General features: G+C 38.1%; 1 protein-coding gene across 6 annotated transcripts in view; it reads right to left on the bottom strand.

Moving 5' to 3' along the window:
* Positions 1-14,214, bottom strand: part of stim1a (stromal interaction molecule 1a) — a 34,553-nt gene extending 20,339 nt beyond the window's left edge. For 3 of the 6 annotated variants that reach the window (XM_079482173.1, XM_079482175.1, XM_079482171.1), the window contains exons 1-5: positions 14,108-14,214; positions 13,029-13,167; positions 11,940-12,070; positions 3,763-3,893; positions 1,208-1,322 (exon numbers count right to left, since the gene is read on the bottom strand). In XM_079482173.1, the coding sequence (XP_079338299.1) occupies positions 1,208-1,322; positions 3,763-3,893; positions 11,940-12,060 (367 nt within the window). In that variant the 5' untranslated portion in view covers positions 12,061-12,070; positions 13,029-13,167; positions 14,108-14,214. Of the gene's footprint in view, positions 1-1,207; positions 1,323-3,762; positions 3,894-11,939; positions 12,071-13,028; positions 13,331-14,107 lie in introns of those variants that run through there. The other 3 variants (XR_013788043.1, XM_079482174.1, XM_079482172.1) reach the window with 1 other exon arrangement.
* Positions 14,215-14,867: the final 653 nt, after the last annotated feature.

The raw sequence follows: 14,867 nt of genomic DNA, 5'->3' as shown, positions 1-14,867 counted from the left end.
TTAGACAGATCTGTCAAATAAAAGTGTGCGGATGAATGACATCTGGTATGATATAGATCCCCTGGAGTATAAATATTACATTGATATAAATAACAAGACAGCGATTTACTGTCATACCAGCTTTGAAAAAAGCCACAGTCTGCCAACGCTCAATGAAAACAGAGTAAGGTTAGAACGCTATCGCTTCATCAGAATCTGGCACACGGTACTGAACTATGCTCTGTGTGCGCGCATGTGTGTTAATGTGGTGCTGGGCAGGAACGGATCAGCTTTCATAGCTTTGGCTCTTCAGCTGTGCTTCAAGGAAGAGCTGCAATGCAGGATAAAGAGAGAGAGAGAGAGCGAGCGAGAATCCTCACTATTAAGGAAGTGCAATAATACAGTCTGTGGAGTAGACTGAAAAACTAATTTCCTTTAAAGAAGTCCTCTAAATCCATCACCTGTAGACCACCCTCACATACTAAACATTATATATGCATGTGCACTGCAGTAGATGAGTATTTCCTTCTGAACGTGGGGTCTAGCATTAGTCAAGAGAGAGTAGATAAGACGCTTTATCTGTATGTTCACGAGCAGGTCCAGGGTTCTTTATCAGGATTTGAAGGACGCGTTGAAAGCAGTCGAGTTTGCTTCGTAACCTGTTCACTCCAGAGTTTTCTGTTATCACTTACAACAATTACCTTCCTAAAGTGGGTAAACCATGGCGCATTGATGTAAGAATGGTAATACCGTGGCACTTGAATATATACTTTGATGAAAAGTTATGCAACCGTGCACAACTCGGTTACGAGCAAGACATGTCTCACCTGCTGGAATGACACAGAATGCAGAATGGATTTTTTCCTTCGTTTAAAGGGATAGTTCACCTTAAAATAAAGACTGTCGTGTCATTCGAAAGCTATGACGCCTTCTTCTGTGAAAAACGAAAGATATTTTGAGGTCCATATAACGAAAGTTAATGGGGGCCAGTGTCCCAAGTTTAATAATAAGCGAGTAATAATAAACGAAATTTCATTTTTGGGGGAACTATCTCTTTAAGAAGTCAAACGCGTGATGTTGAATAGATGTCAAGTCAGCAAAACCAACTTTGTAGAAACCCGAGTCTGCAAAAGCAAAGGTCAACCAATAAGCCGTCGTTTGTAAGGTACAACACACGACTGCACACAGGTCGTCCGCATTAATAACTTATTATAAGAGATGCGCTCACCTTTTGAACTCTTCCAGGCATTCCACAGGTCCTCAACGCTGATGAACTGATCGTCACCGTGAAAACTGTTGTGTTTGGCTTTGGGGTCATGGTAGTTAAGGTCCTCTCTTAAAAACTATGGATTGAAGAAGAGGAAATTTAAATCAAAGCCACTAGCAGGTCAAGGATGCATGGCCATTCAGGATGAAGTGAAGGAATATTCTAGGTTTGATAGAAGTTCTTAATAAACAACGTGTGACACAATGCTGACTGCCATTGAAAACACAAGTGATTGTTTTATCATTAAATGTAATGCATACAGTGTGTTTTGATGAATTGATCAAATGGTGTCGCAGCCTCAAAAAGACAAAGACTTTTATTTATAACTAGAAAATCAAGGTGATTCTTTTTAATTGAAAAAACAAAATGTTTATTACATTGTTGAGAATAAATTCAGCTGAGAAAATACAAGTTTGTCAGACCTCCGAGAGCCAAAGTCCTGAAGTTAATACAAAGACAATAAACGGTTTACTCTAGAGAGCATCCAAGAGACAGCAAGTCACTACACTGAGTTTATCTTACGCTTTGATGCAGCTATTAACACCACTGAATATCAAGTGGACAAAGACGGTTTACCCAAAGAGAGCAAAAAAATATTACACTAGAACACGCAACTGAAGCTAAGAGCATAGCTTAAAACATATTCAAAGACCTCATTAAAATATGGTCAAATTGCAACCACTGCAAAAGAAATGCGTAACTATTCGAGAGAATCCACTCATGCTGGCAGCAAAATCATTACGATGAGGTTTGCTAAGCAAATGCCTCGGCTAAGTGAATACATTTATTTCACCATGACATCATGTGAAAAGAGCAGAAATCACACACACACTTTTACTACGATATAACCATGAGTCATGCTATTCAGATATAGGCCGAGACATTCTTCAACATGGCCACTCGAAAAGTCCGCTCATGCCTCGTTGAAACCAGACCTGCTCTGTGCAAATTCAGCACAACCATATCCTAATATATGTTTTGTGAAACACATCTAAGACGCTATGCTATCAAATCATCATTTTGAGATTTGGATACACGACAAGACTTCCAAAGGGACTGCGCCAAACCATACGCCAAGATGCCACTGATGAAGATGAGCTTGCCTTTCTGTCTGAACAGCCGTTATGTTGCTAGGAGGAGGTTGGGTGCATGAGGACACCACTCCCACGCAACATATCGGCAAGCAGGAGGGACGCCAAGAGGCAGGTCTTCCTCTGCTCGGTACAGTTCCAAAAAGCTACCCAAAGCACACCAATGCACATGCTAACTGGGTTTTCTTTGGGCGAATAGCCAGGGCTTTAGAAGGAGCATCAAAGACTAGGAAACGAAAACCACCGTGGAAACTATGCCTGTTGGTAACCAACATTATTCCAAATATCTTTGTTGAACAACCAAGCTTAATAGAGGTTTGGATCAACTCGACGGTGAGTATATATGACAAAGCTTTTATTTTGGGGCGAACTGACCCTTTGAGGACCGTATAAGAACCGACTTCAACTATATGCTACGTGGCTGGTGAGAAATATATGTCCTTTTTGTAAGAACTATTAAATTTGACCCTTTTTAAAAAATGTGTGCAAGACAATGGTAGATTACATCACCTCAGTCCATTATTTTTTCCAACAACCTTAGTTAAAAAGGAGAACGGCATGCACAGGTTTAGAAGAGTCTTCAGCCCAACCTTTGGGGAAACCTTTTTGTTTCCCATTACATCGTAAGTGGTGGATTTATTTAGAAACCGGTAAGGCTCATTAAAGCTAGACGATAGCTGATCCAGCACCGTTTCGATGAGACTCCCACACAAGGATCTAAACCAGCTTTTATGGCCTTAAAAGAACATCTTACTTAGAACAACACATCACAATGGCTTCAGGTCTCCTGCAGAAAGCAGGATAAGCGCAGGATAAGCGCAAGATAAGCGCAAGATAACATCAACATGAAAAAAAGATTCTGCAGAGCCTAAAAACACTTCCTGAACTTAATCTCTATATACGATGGAACAAGCATTAGACTTTACGCTTGTATTGATAACACTTTAATTAAACAGAGGACATCTCAACTCTTAAAAACATTTTTTGGATGCATTGAATACTGACACTGGTATTATCCTTTTGGTTTAACATCTGATTGTTTCAATGAACACAAAGATATTTAAAAGAACCAAAACATTCATGGCCGTCATTGACTAACCAAAGTAGGAAAAATGACAATGGTAGTCAAAAGTGCCCCAACACGGTCTGCTTTCCTAAATTCATCAAAATATCTTCTTTCGTGTTATGCTGAAAAAATTAAATGTATAAAGCTGTTTTTCCTACTATGGTTGTCTATGGTGCCCACGAAACTGTTTGGTTATAAACATACTTCCAAATATATGTCTCTGTGTTCATCAAAACAAAGAAATGTATACAGATATGGAACATCTTGAGGGTCAGTAAATCAAGGCAGAATTTTCATCTTTGGGTGAACTGTTCCTTCAACCAAATTCTAAATAAACCACTTGAAAGCAAATAACTGACCCCGTCAGTCTCAGAAACATCCACGTTTCCATTCGCATCGTCATCCATTTGCTTGTGAATGCTGCGGATGGCCTCAAAGCTGAGAATGGCGTTCTCATCCTGGCACAGGGGTTCATCAATGCGGCAGAGCTCTGAGAAGAGAGACAGACAATGTTAGTTTGATGCTGAAACCAAAGTATCCTGCACATTTCGAAGTACAATTCTTGGCTTTTCAGGGTTTTTAATAGTGACTGGTTATTTGGCTTTGTGCCATTAAATCAAGAACTAGCTGAAATTCAGACTTCAGCAAGACCGAGACAATATAACCTGTTGTCTCAGTGATGGCTAATATGTCATGGGCCACATAGTGCTGTCTAATGAGAACATTGCATGCTAATGAAGCGATGAGAGGACCGGATCCAATTACAAAATTCAAAGGTCCTTCAGAAGACACTCCTTGAAATCCTGCATTGTCAGGAGGTTTCCAGCTCAAACTTTGAGAGACGCTAAATATAAACGGGGCTGTGGTATTAACAAAAACTAACAACTATTTTTAGACCGCAAATCTGTACAGCTGTTGTGTTACCACGGTCAAGGTGACGAGGTTTGTGCCCTTTCTTTGGTTGTAACAGACTACTGAAGAACCTCAAGTAGTTTCCTACTGAACGTGAATGGACTTGTTTAAAAAGCAACAACAGGCTGCAAAAACTAAACCTAAAAGACAGACACTATATCTTCTCATAAAAAGGAAAGTCAGGCCATTTAGAAAACCAAGAGACATATTTCAAATAATGCACGATAAATTATCAGCCATATCAGCCGATAAATGTCATTTTTAGTGTTCTCGATAATAAAAATGTAGGCTGATAAATTATAGCCGATACATTATGAATCATTTTCTCTGGTTAAACCACTTTAGCTGCATGTGCTTCCTGTTAAAATCCAGTACAGTACTGTCTATGATTTCATTAGCGGATTCTTCTACGCAGTGCGCGCATGAAGTTAAACAAACCTAATAAACCTCCGACCGAACGTTGGATTCTGAGTTGATCGCTTTGGTAATGTGCAGTGTGAGCGGCCAGCTGGGAATGATGACAATCGCGCTCCGGTATGGTTCAGGGCACGCTATAGATGCAGGGATCTCCAAAGCTTTAGTTTCTTCGTGTGTTCAGACGTTAGTTATCAGAGATACAGAACACCACACCGCAACTTTTCGGTACTGCACCAGGAACAGTCAGTCGTAATCAATACAAAAAGCAAAGGTCAAGCCCCTAACAAGGTCTACACTTGTCATTCGAATAAAAGGATATGACGTCTTATTTATTTATTTAAATTTGGCAGGATTCGCCTTCCATACTAGTTCCTAGAGCTTTAAAATGCTCCATACACTGCTGACGCGTTTGCTGCATTCATAAAGAAAGCTCTCTGTCTCTCTCTGCGCTGGTTGCTGCTTGATCATATCACATTGTTTTTGCCATTTCCGGCCGAACATTTTCGGTTGCCGAACATTCTGTGCTTTCCTGGTTAAGGTGAATAGGGCAAAATTTAGGCATGTTGATGACATATCGCTTATTGCTCCCCGAACTCTTTGTAAGTCGCTTTGGATAAAAGCATCTGCTTAATGACAAAATGTAAATGTGATGGACAGAAATGAAGGGAATCATATCTTGTATCTGAAATGTATCTCTTACATTTCAGGAGAATGAACTCCAACCTTTGAGGACATTGGATATGCCCTTTCATAAAGCGGTCTGATGTACCCAAGACAAAGTATGTAAATACTTTGACACCGAGTAATACAAATACTGACCAGTTTCTGGTTTCAGCTGTCTCTCTGCATGTGCATCTTTCTGAAACGGGTCATTAAAACAAAACCAAAAAAACTGCAAATACTCATCATAGAAAGGTAAAGTATATGTCTAAAGATAGCTTGAAGTGTCTACTTTTAAATGATTCCATTGATAATAATATTCACAGATTATGTACTATGTATGAAAGAAAAGACCCGGATCAGCTCATTATGTAATCAGATCCTTGCGCAGGGCGCTCTATTTCACATGATCCGTGCAAGCCCCAAACAATGGCAAAACAAAACAGCAAGATTCTTCGTTAAATATGTTGATTTTACTGCCCGTTTGGCCAATGTCATTCTGCACATGTGTGGGAGTCCTAAAGAAAAAGGAAAGGTTTACAATCTCTTTAAAAGTTTGCCACTCCCAGGATAACCGGTTTCATTGTATAGAGCAATATCTTTACAAGAGCAATATGATCAAGTTGAGCAACTTTCTGACAACATATATAGATTCAAAATATTGGTTAATGTCTACTTGGCAAGTAATAATCGACAGTTAAACGGTCTATAGCATAAACTGTTCTCTAAAGACAATATACTAGCCCAAATACTGAAAATGCAACCTTTCAAATACAATCTCGCTGAGCAAGATAGTTTATTTAAACTGTCTAGTCAATAGGGCTGTCTCATAATTATCAAATTTGGATGACGATTAATCGTCAGTTAAATAATTGCGATTAACTGTCTGTAAGGCTGTCGCGATTATTACATTATCATCTCATCGGAATTATTGCACATCTCTATAGAAGACACAAGGGGGAGCTATATTGCCTGAATTTTGCATATATTAGTGTATATATTGTAACTAAAGTATGGTCATACTGGTAAAATGTACCACCCCTACACCATCACCGTAAAATAACTTCAAAGTATATACCATAAAATTACCCTGCAGAACAAATAAAAATGATTTAAGCAAATTTAAGTGTGAAAACCACCCTAACAAAATGTCATTAACAGAAGTACAATTTTATTGTAAGAGATAGGTAAGACAAGTAATTTTGGCAGTTGTACTATCGACACGTAAAAGCCTACACCTTGAATATACGATAACCCCATTTTTTCCAATGTATTTCCAGGAAGTCTTATATTCAGAACAACATGGTCACTTTAAAGCCAAATCAAATATATAAAACAGACATCTAATCCTCATAATCGCCAAAGCCCCAAAACAGACAAATAATCCAGATAACAGCGATGAATTATTAAGCAATTAATCGTCAGCCAAATTTCATAATCGTGACAGCACTTATTGTCGATTACCGATTAATTCCAAATAAATTAGTCAATGAAAAAAATATAGATGAGTTACATTAAATGTGAAAATTCTGTAAATAACTAGTAAAATTCCCTATAGAGTGACCTTAACAGAAAAGAAAAAAACTGAAATATGAGGATGATGTTGTCTTGCTGTGTAGATCCAGCAAATCGGGAATTACTTTAATAAAACTCAAACACAAAAAGTACAAATCTGAACTCTGAACTCAAAAGATGAAGAAATGTCATTTGAAAGTAACGCTGCAGATCGCCCTTTTTATCCATCGATTAACAATCATTGCAGTTATTTGAAATAATTGCGATTTTGTCAAATAATTACGACGAGACGAATATTTTATAATTGTGACAGCCCTAATAGTTAGCACCCTGAAAAAACCATCTGTTTTAACATCACAGACATCTGAAATGAGTTACTTTGAGTAAAGTACCTATAAGGGTCAGCACACTTACAATGCATTAGTCAAGCATCTGTATGTGCATTTGCATACTTGTTTGAATAAATTTCGGATACATAATCCCAACTGATAAATACAAGTCAACATACATCTCAAATGTCATCTTTCTACTTCAGTCTCTAATGTTATTTAGCAAATCTAAAATGTTTTATGAGGTGTTTAGGCATATATGCATTTCAAAATAGAACAGTTTACGCTATTTTCCTTTCAATTTGTTGTTAAACAATATGAGGGCGCATTTCTTTCCTGAGGCCCGGCAACGGACCAGTGTACCAGGTCTCGTTTCTAGTGTAGTTCAAATGAAAACCAGGCCAATGCCACAGATGTTGTGCACTCTGTGGGGCGTGACCTTCAGCCTCAAGAGACCCTGAGCCCTTTCAGCATGCTTCAATCAGACCTGACACACAGGAAGTTATGAAAATCAAGGGGCGTGGCTGATATAAATCCTTTTCATGCACAATATGTAGAAAAAGACAGTTTTCAATATGAGGTTTTGTTTGTTTGTTTGACGCCATACCAGCTCCCATAACTATTTTCATAGCGATGACATTTTTATTATTTTTATATTATATTGGGTTTTAAAGGAAAAGTTAATCTCAATATTATCATCAGGACGCATCATTATGCGTCCGGGGTCCACGTTGGGTGAAGCGGGTGCATTAAACGCATCACAAAGTCCACAATGCGCATGACTGTAATTGACATAGAAGAGCATGCATAAAGTGCGTCATTCTGTGTCCAGGATGTGCATGAATGAGTCTGTTCCATTCTGCATTGAAGACTTTTATATTAATTGCTATCCACCTCTGGCAATAAAAAAATATAAATATATGAAATTCTACGTTGATCAAGAAAAACAGTGCTAGTATCGGTTCAGGATCGGAATCGGGCGATACTCAGAATTCAGGTATCGGAATTGGATCGGCAAAGGAAAAAGTGGCATCGGTGAATCCCTACTCCAAAGCCAAGATGATAGCATTTGCTTCGGCTGTAAAAATCAAGCTTCATTTAGGGATGGATATTCCTCTTTCTTGGTGATTCATCACAAATGCAGACGATACATGGTCCTCAAAGTTGGATCAATTTGAGGTTAACAATTCTTTTTATAGTCACATGTTGAATCCCATTGACAATTGCAGACTAATAAATCTAATGACTCCGTTCCAACCAAACTGACAGCAATTCCTGAAAGCCAAAGTAACTTTTCCAGAAAATGACAGAGGAAATCTCATAAAACCTTTGGCTTGTCACTGAACTTATTGGAGACCAAAGTCTCCACATTTCCCACATGAGCATTAGACTAAGTGCTGGGAAAGTCAGGAAAAACCCATCATCTCAGATACATTTATGATCCTTAATAAACTCTAAATCTGTTTAAAACAGCCATATAACAGCCATTTAACATCTTTGTAAAGGTCAAGGGACATAAGATCGAGTATCATGTTATGTCATGCATTCTGACTTCTTTACACTGTTAAACGTGCTGGCTTCTCATGCTAAATGCCAGTTTGACGTAGTATTTCTGTAGTTGATACACTCCCCCAGCAACCTATGGTACAGCTGTAAGTTAGTGTTTGTGAACCTTTGCAGTTTGTGACCCTGCTTAAGTTACTCTTAAGCTTCAAGATGGACTACACAATCATGAGACAAACTTAAACAGTGTTTCATGTTCATTTTATGTCATTCGATAGCTTTATGTGAGGAATAAACCAATAAACTGAATGTTGTGCATCTTCATACGCAATAAGTATTTTTAAACCTATGATTTAACTGTAAACTGTTGGATGGATGCAACGCACTGTGTTAAAAATGCCACATATCTCTTCTCCTCGTGTTCTTCTAACTGTTATTAACTTAATGATCCCTGCGACTTCAGAAGGAGAAGTTGCTTTAAGCGCATCATTGTGAGTCCGGGATGCGCACTTAATGCGACTCGGTATTAGATTCTTTTAAATGTTGATAGTTTTGTTCGATAAAAAGAGATAGATAGTAATATTCCTACTTTTACTCAATTACATTTTTAGATGTTTTTTGGCCTTTAGTACAGTACATCAAAAACTGTACATCGACTTACTTTAATTAAAACGACTTAATTAATAGAAAAAAGGAATTTTAATGTAATCAAGAATTAAAATGTTAAAACAATAACATTTACTAGAAATGTAGTTGAGTAAAAAGTATGATATGCTTTGTAATGTAAGAAAATACTAGAACTTATTATTTATTGGAAAGGTAAAACAAATCTTTATTAGATAAATAAAAAAATTATTGTTAGATTAGTCGACAATAAAAATAATCGTTAGTTCTAGACCTAAATACATTATCTCTTTCGGCAAAGAAGCAAAACCCAACGACATCATTGTCCCTGGGAGAGCCGCCGTAGTGCTTCGAAAGGGAGGGGTGGAGTGAACCATTGGATGCAATTTGCAACCTCACCACTAGATGCCGCTAAAATCTTTTTATTGTTCCTTTAAATTACTGAAGTTTCAAAAGAACAAATGCAAACAATATCCTGAGTGTCACTGTGTATTTTATTAGCAATAAGCGTTTTTGAACTTCAATACATGATATGATAAAACACAATAATTTGAATTAAAAAAGTAAGCCAAACCTGGCCTGAAGGTTATAACAAACCACACCATACAATATGTGTGCATTTACATGATATAACCCACACCCATCCAATGTAATCAACTATTTTTTTCAAATCTCAGTTCAGATCACTTGCGGGTTAACCGGCACCCACGATGTGTGTATTAGTAATGTGTTTTTAAGCCCAACCACACAGCATACACACTTGCATAGTGTTCATAACACTACAAACCACACTGACTAATGCATGGTCAATTGCTCTATAAAGAAAAAAAAAAACATTTTACTAGGCACATGCAAAACAACATTTACAAAATGGGTTGCCTGAACAGTTGACTCATTTTTTTCAAGAAAGTTCTGTGAACTAAACATCTCTGCCTACCAATAGTATATTTAATATACGCATACCGGCTTATTTATTTATGATAATGCATTATTACTACTAATTAAAATAAACTGTCTGAATTCAAGGCTAGTAGTTTTAATGAGACCTGGACTCGAAAAAATGCAACTCTTTAAAGGTTAATTTTGAACAAGGGTGGGCCGGGCCCATGCGGCATGTTCAAAAGCGGCCAGATGTTACGGTATCACTTTATGACCGGGCTTTGTTCCAAATTAAACTTTGAAACTCACTACGGACTAGGAGGCAATTCTCCTAAAGTCATTATGCCGTGAACAAAATTTGACGGTTTGATTTACTAATATAACACGAAAAAGCGAGGGCACCAGATGCACATTGATTCGAAAAGAACAACGTTTGTGTCTAAGTTAAATTTCATTCGTAACACTCAAGCATAACCAGTCCAACATTAAAGTCATCCACATTCACATGAATAAACTATTTTATGGATCTAGGTCATGCGCATGTGTGCGTGTCATGTGCAAACACGTCTGGGATCATTTCACATTAAAAGATGAAAACGTGCACTGCAAACATTGCGATGCTGTATCAAAATACAACATAGCAACGACCACAATGATTCACCACTTCAAAAAGTTGCATTCAGCAGTCTCCGTGACCGGATCTGCACAACCTACGATAACTAAAAACCAAATTTTTTGGGAAGAACGTAACACACTTTACAATATTTTCTTACGCTGACCACAGTGCGGGATGCATAGAAAAATGTGCGAGCCGCACTGAATGCGCAAATAACGTAGGCTGTCCTAATCAACGTACATAACAAAAATAAAACACGTTATTTTGAATGAAGATCGCCAAATGCTGTATTTAAAAAATCATTTTAAAGAAAATGCTAACAATTTCTAGCTAATTTTCAATGTCAACACTATACTGATTCTAAAAAGCAATTTAAGCTCAATTTGCTTTACAAAGTACAGGCAAACACTACATTTAACAAAGAAAAAAACTAACAATGTTTTTTTATGAATTAATATTTAGAGAGACTTAAAGGATTTGCACGGTAGGCTCTACCACCAATAGTTTAATATTCTCGCTATATGATGTCCATCTTATTTGTCATCTCAAAAATTCCAATTTTTAAATGTCCTGACATTTCCAGTTTTCCTGACCGTGGGACTCATGGCATACGCACAAAAAAAATGTTTAAGATATTGTTTTGCAATCTTGACTGACTCTACTACACACACTAAATAATTTAGCTAACATTTTGTAAGAGGTGGAATCCAGGCAAAGACACACACAATCCATCCCAATAACCCGACAGTCAACTCGAATAAACTACGAAACAAACTTTTTAAGATTTAAAACGTATTAAAAACAAACTGTGCGCACTATGATGCTCTAGGCACATTTATTTGACCGACTGTCACAACACAGCACATCTCAGGACAGTGCTTAACAGAGAATGCATTCCCTGCCTATTCTCAGCCGGGACACATTTAGACCCCCACACATCTTCTAAATAAGACTACAGCCGCTGATCCAAAGTACAAAGCGTATAGAGCACACATTGCTCGCTGAAACCGACCGTCACCTTTGCTTTATGATGACACAGCAACATGTTTGATATAAAATCACATTTCCAGGTCATACTCACCCGACACACCGTTGTCCAGTAGAGGCGGTTCTGTGGTTACCGAATTGAATTTGTCCGCCCGACATTTCCACAAGCAGCATAGACACACAATCCAGAAAGTCACCAGTCTGCTGAGCTCCATACTGGAAGAGCTGGTTTTGGATACGAGACAGAAAGAGATTTTGTCATAGCCACTAAGCAAATTCACGATGGCGTAAACCACCGCCGGTAAAGTCAGTTGTGACGCAATGAAGTTCTTTCCAAACATAGGAACTGAGGATCAGTTATTGTGTACATGCTTCAAAAGTTCTCTCTTTTGACAACAAAGAAAATATAACTTTATATATTTTGATATATATTTGAATCGAGTATGTTTCTACTGCTGTCGAAAGTTCTCTTTGAATTGAAACGTATCCACAGCACTTAACCCCTAGGGTCAGGTTAAAATGAATGACGCGGCATCTGGTCGGAGGAAACTTTAACACTTGTTATAAATAACCCTCGAAAATAAATAAAAAGAACAATAAACACCATTTCTGGTGCACATTTTTTGGTTCCCGACAGCTCGGATCCTTACAAACATGCATTTAAAGAAAATTATCATTTTAAAAACAAGTGACATATCCTATATTATAAATAAATGTACATGCCCGTGTACCCAAATATGTCATTTTGTATTGTTAAACGTACTCATATCAAAAGTTAAAAACAAAGTAGATTAAAGTGGATCATACTTATACTGACCGTATGTTTATGCACGATATCGATATTTGCATATGCATAAAGATTTCGCACGGTATTAATTCATAAAGTTAGCAATAAACGCATTAACATAATAATGCATTTGGATTAAACGCAGATCTTTTAAGTCCTCGTATATGCATATGAACACACACCACAAAAAGACAACCATAAAATGAGTTAATAAACCACGTAACGTTAGCTTATCCAACCAACCCTAATATCTGAAATATTTCAATGCGTACCTGGCTTTGTAGCGACACGAGGCCACTGGCACTCACCTTTCCCTTTCCTAAACACCACGACACGTCTACGCAAAGGGTACAAACAGCAAGAACACGGTGTTTACCGATAATATAATCGACATACCTCTGATTCTCGTCTCACTGGTTGAGATTAAACTCGAAGGGTCGTCTTCAGCGGCTGCTCTCTCCTCCCACGAGACTCCATATGGAGGCTTGCATTTAAAACACTCCCGAAAACACACGGTCGAGCTCCGGCGACTCTTCTGTGTGAAAGAAAACGGCAGGTGGACGACGGGAGATTCGGCGATGGACGCAGCGACAGGCCGCCGTGTGAGCTGAGCTTCCTCGTCGATGCACACCGGGGCTGGCGGGCTGCGGCGCGACGCATGCGCAGACGCTCGCCGGCGCACACAAGCAAGTAGGCTCAACTTCACGCGGCGTTGCGCAGACGTGTCGGTCGAGGAAATCAAAGTACCGCGAGACTACGTGAAGGCATCTTTTTTTGGAGCAGAACATGGAGACGCTTGAATATACGTCTGAACGTAAATCACAGATCAATTTGATCATTTCATACTGTTTATAACTCAAGAATAGGACGCAACCGTCAAAACGTGTGGAAGATTCGAGTTTACATATGTAGTCACATATACTCGCTATGCTTTACTCGGGATATATATGCAGAAAACGTTTAAAATGTCACCCTCTTTCTAATCTTACGTACTTATGTTTGCTGTTGCATTTTTTACCCTCAAGGAAAGAAGTCAAAAGGGTTATGTGAAAGCATAATGTAATCTCTCGCGGTACTACGACGTCATACTCCGATCGGTCTGCGCAGCACGTGATCGAACTTGCCTAATAACGCTTACAAAACACCGAAGGGTGATATGGAGAAACCGAAGGTTATTTTTAGCAAGGGTCGTTTTTTGTTCCTCTGTTGCTTTTATCAAACGTGATTTTCTATCTCAGCATGATTTATGAGAATTTGTGGAAAAGATTAAACGCTCAATTTAACAGTTCGTTGAATTTGCAAACGTCCGTTTTCTTCTTCTACGTTTCCCCCCATATAAACGATACCATTTGCATCGCTCTCTGTTTCATCACCTGTCAATATAATTTGATCATTTGGGTGCATGGAAGGAAAGAGGATTTAGTCCTGTGATTGGTAAAAATAAGACACATTTGCTGTTTTGGTGGGATACTTACATCGGGTTGAATGTGTTTCCCTTTTGTGAGGAGACTGCAGAAAATTGTCCGTTGACATGTCCATGGTTCCAATAGTGCGTCTCTGTCTAATGACTACACTGCCGCCTAGCGGTCTGCCATTGATACTATGTTTTATTTTGCGTGACAGCTTCAACGCTTTAGCTCAAATGCACAGCAAATGCATACACTTCTTGTGTTACAGTATAGGCAACAGTGCCCTCTTGAGTGTGCTCTGAAACACACATTTTTACTGGACTGTGCCTGGAACAGATAAATGATGTTTATTAGGACAAATTGTGCTATAATTATCACAAAAAGTGTGATGCTTGTATCAATAAATTGCTATATTTGATATAATTATTGTGCATGGCTGGATGAATGTGAGTCTTCTTGAGTCTTTAATACATTTGTGTTTTAATAGCTGTCGCACATATAGAAATGTTTATTAAGTTGTGTTATCTGTACAAATCTGATCAAGTCAAAAAGTTAAGGTTCCACTGTTTGACATTTACATTTACATTTAGTCATTTACATTTAGTCATTTAGCAGACGCTTTTATCCAAAGCGACTTACAGATGAAGGAACATTGGAAGCAATTATTACACCATAATGCATGAGTGCATCAAAACTAGTCCATTAAAGCCTAGCACAGTATACAAAGCTAAGAATAGTGAGGTTAGTACAATTTATTTATTTATGTATTTTTTATTTTTTTAATAAGAAGACAGAAAAGAATAAGAGGTTAAAATCAACCATCTAC

This window comes from Barbatula barbatula, assembly GCF_947034865.1.
Source record: "Barbatula barbatula genome assembly, chromosome: 19".
NCBI classification, from domain to species: Eukaryota; Metazoa; Chordata; class Actinopteri; order Cypriniformes; family Nemacheilidae; genus Barbatula; species Barbatula barbatula.
This window is presented reverse-complemented; position numbering and strand designations above follow the sequence as displayed.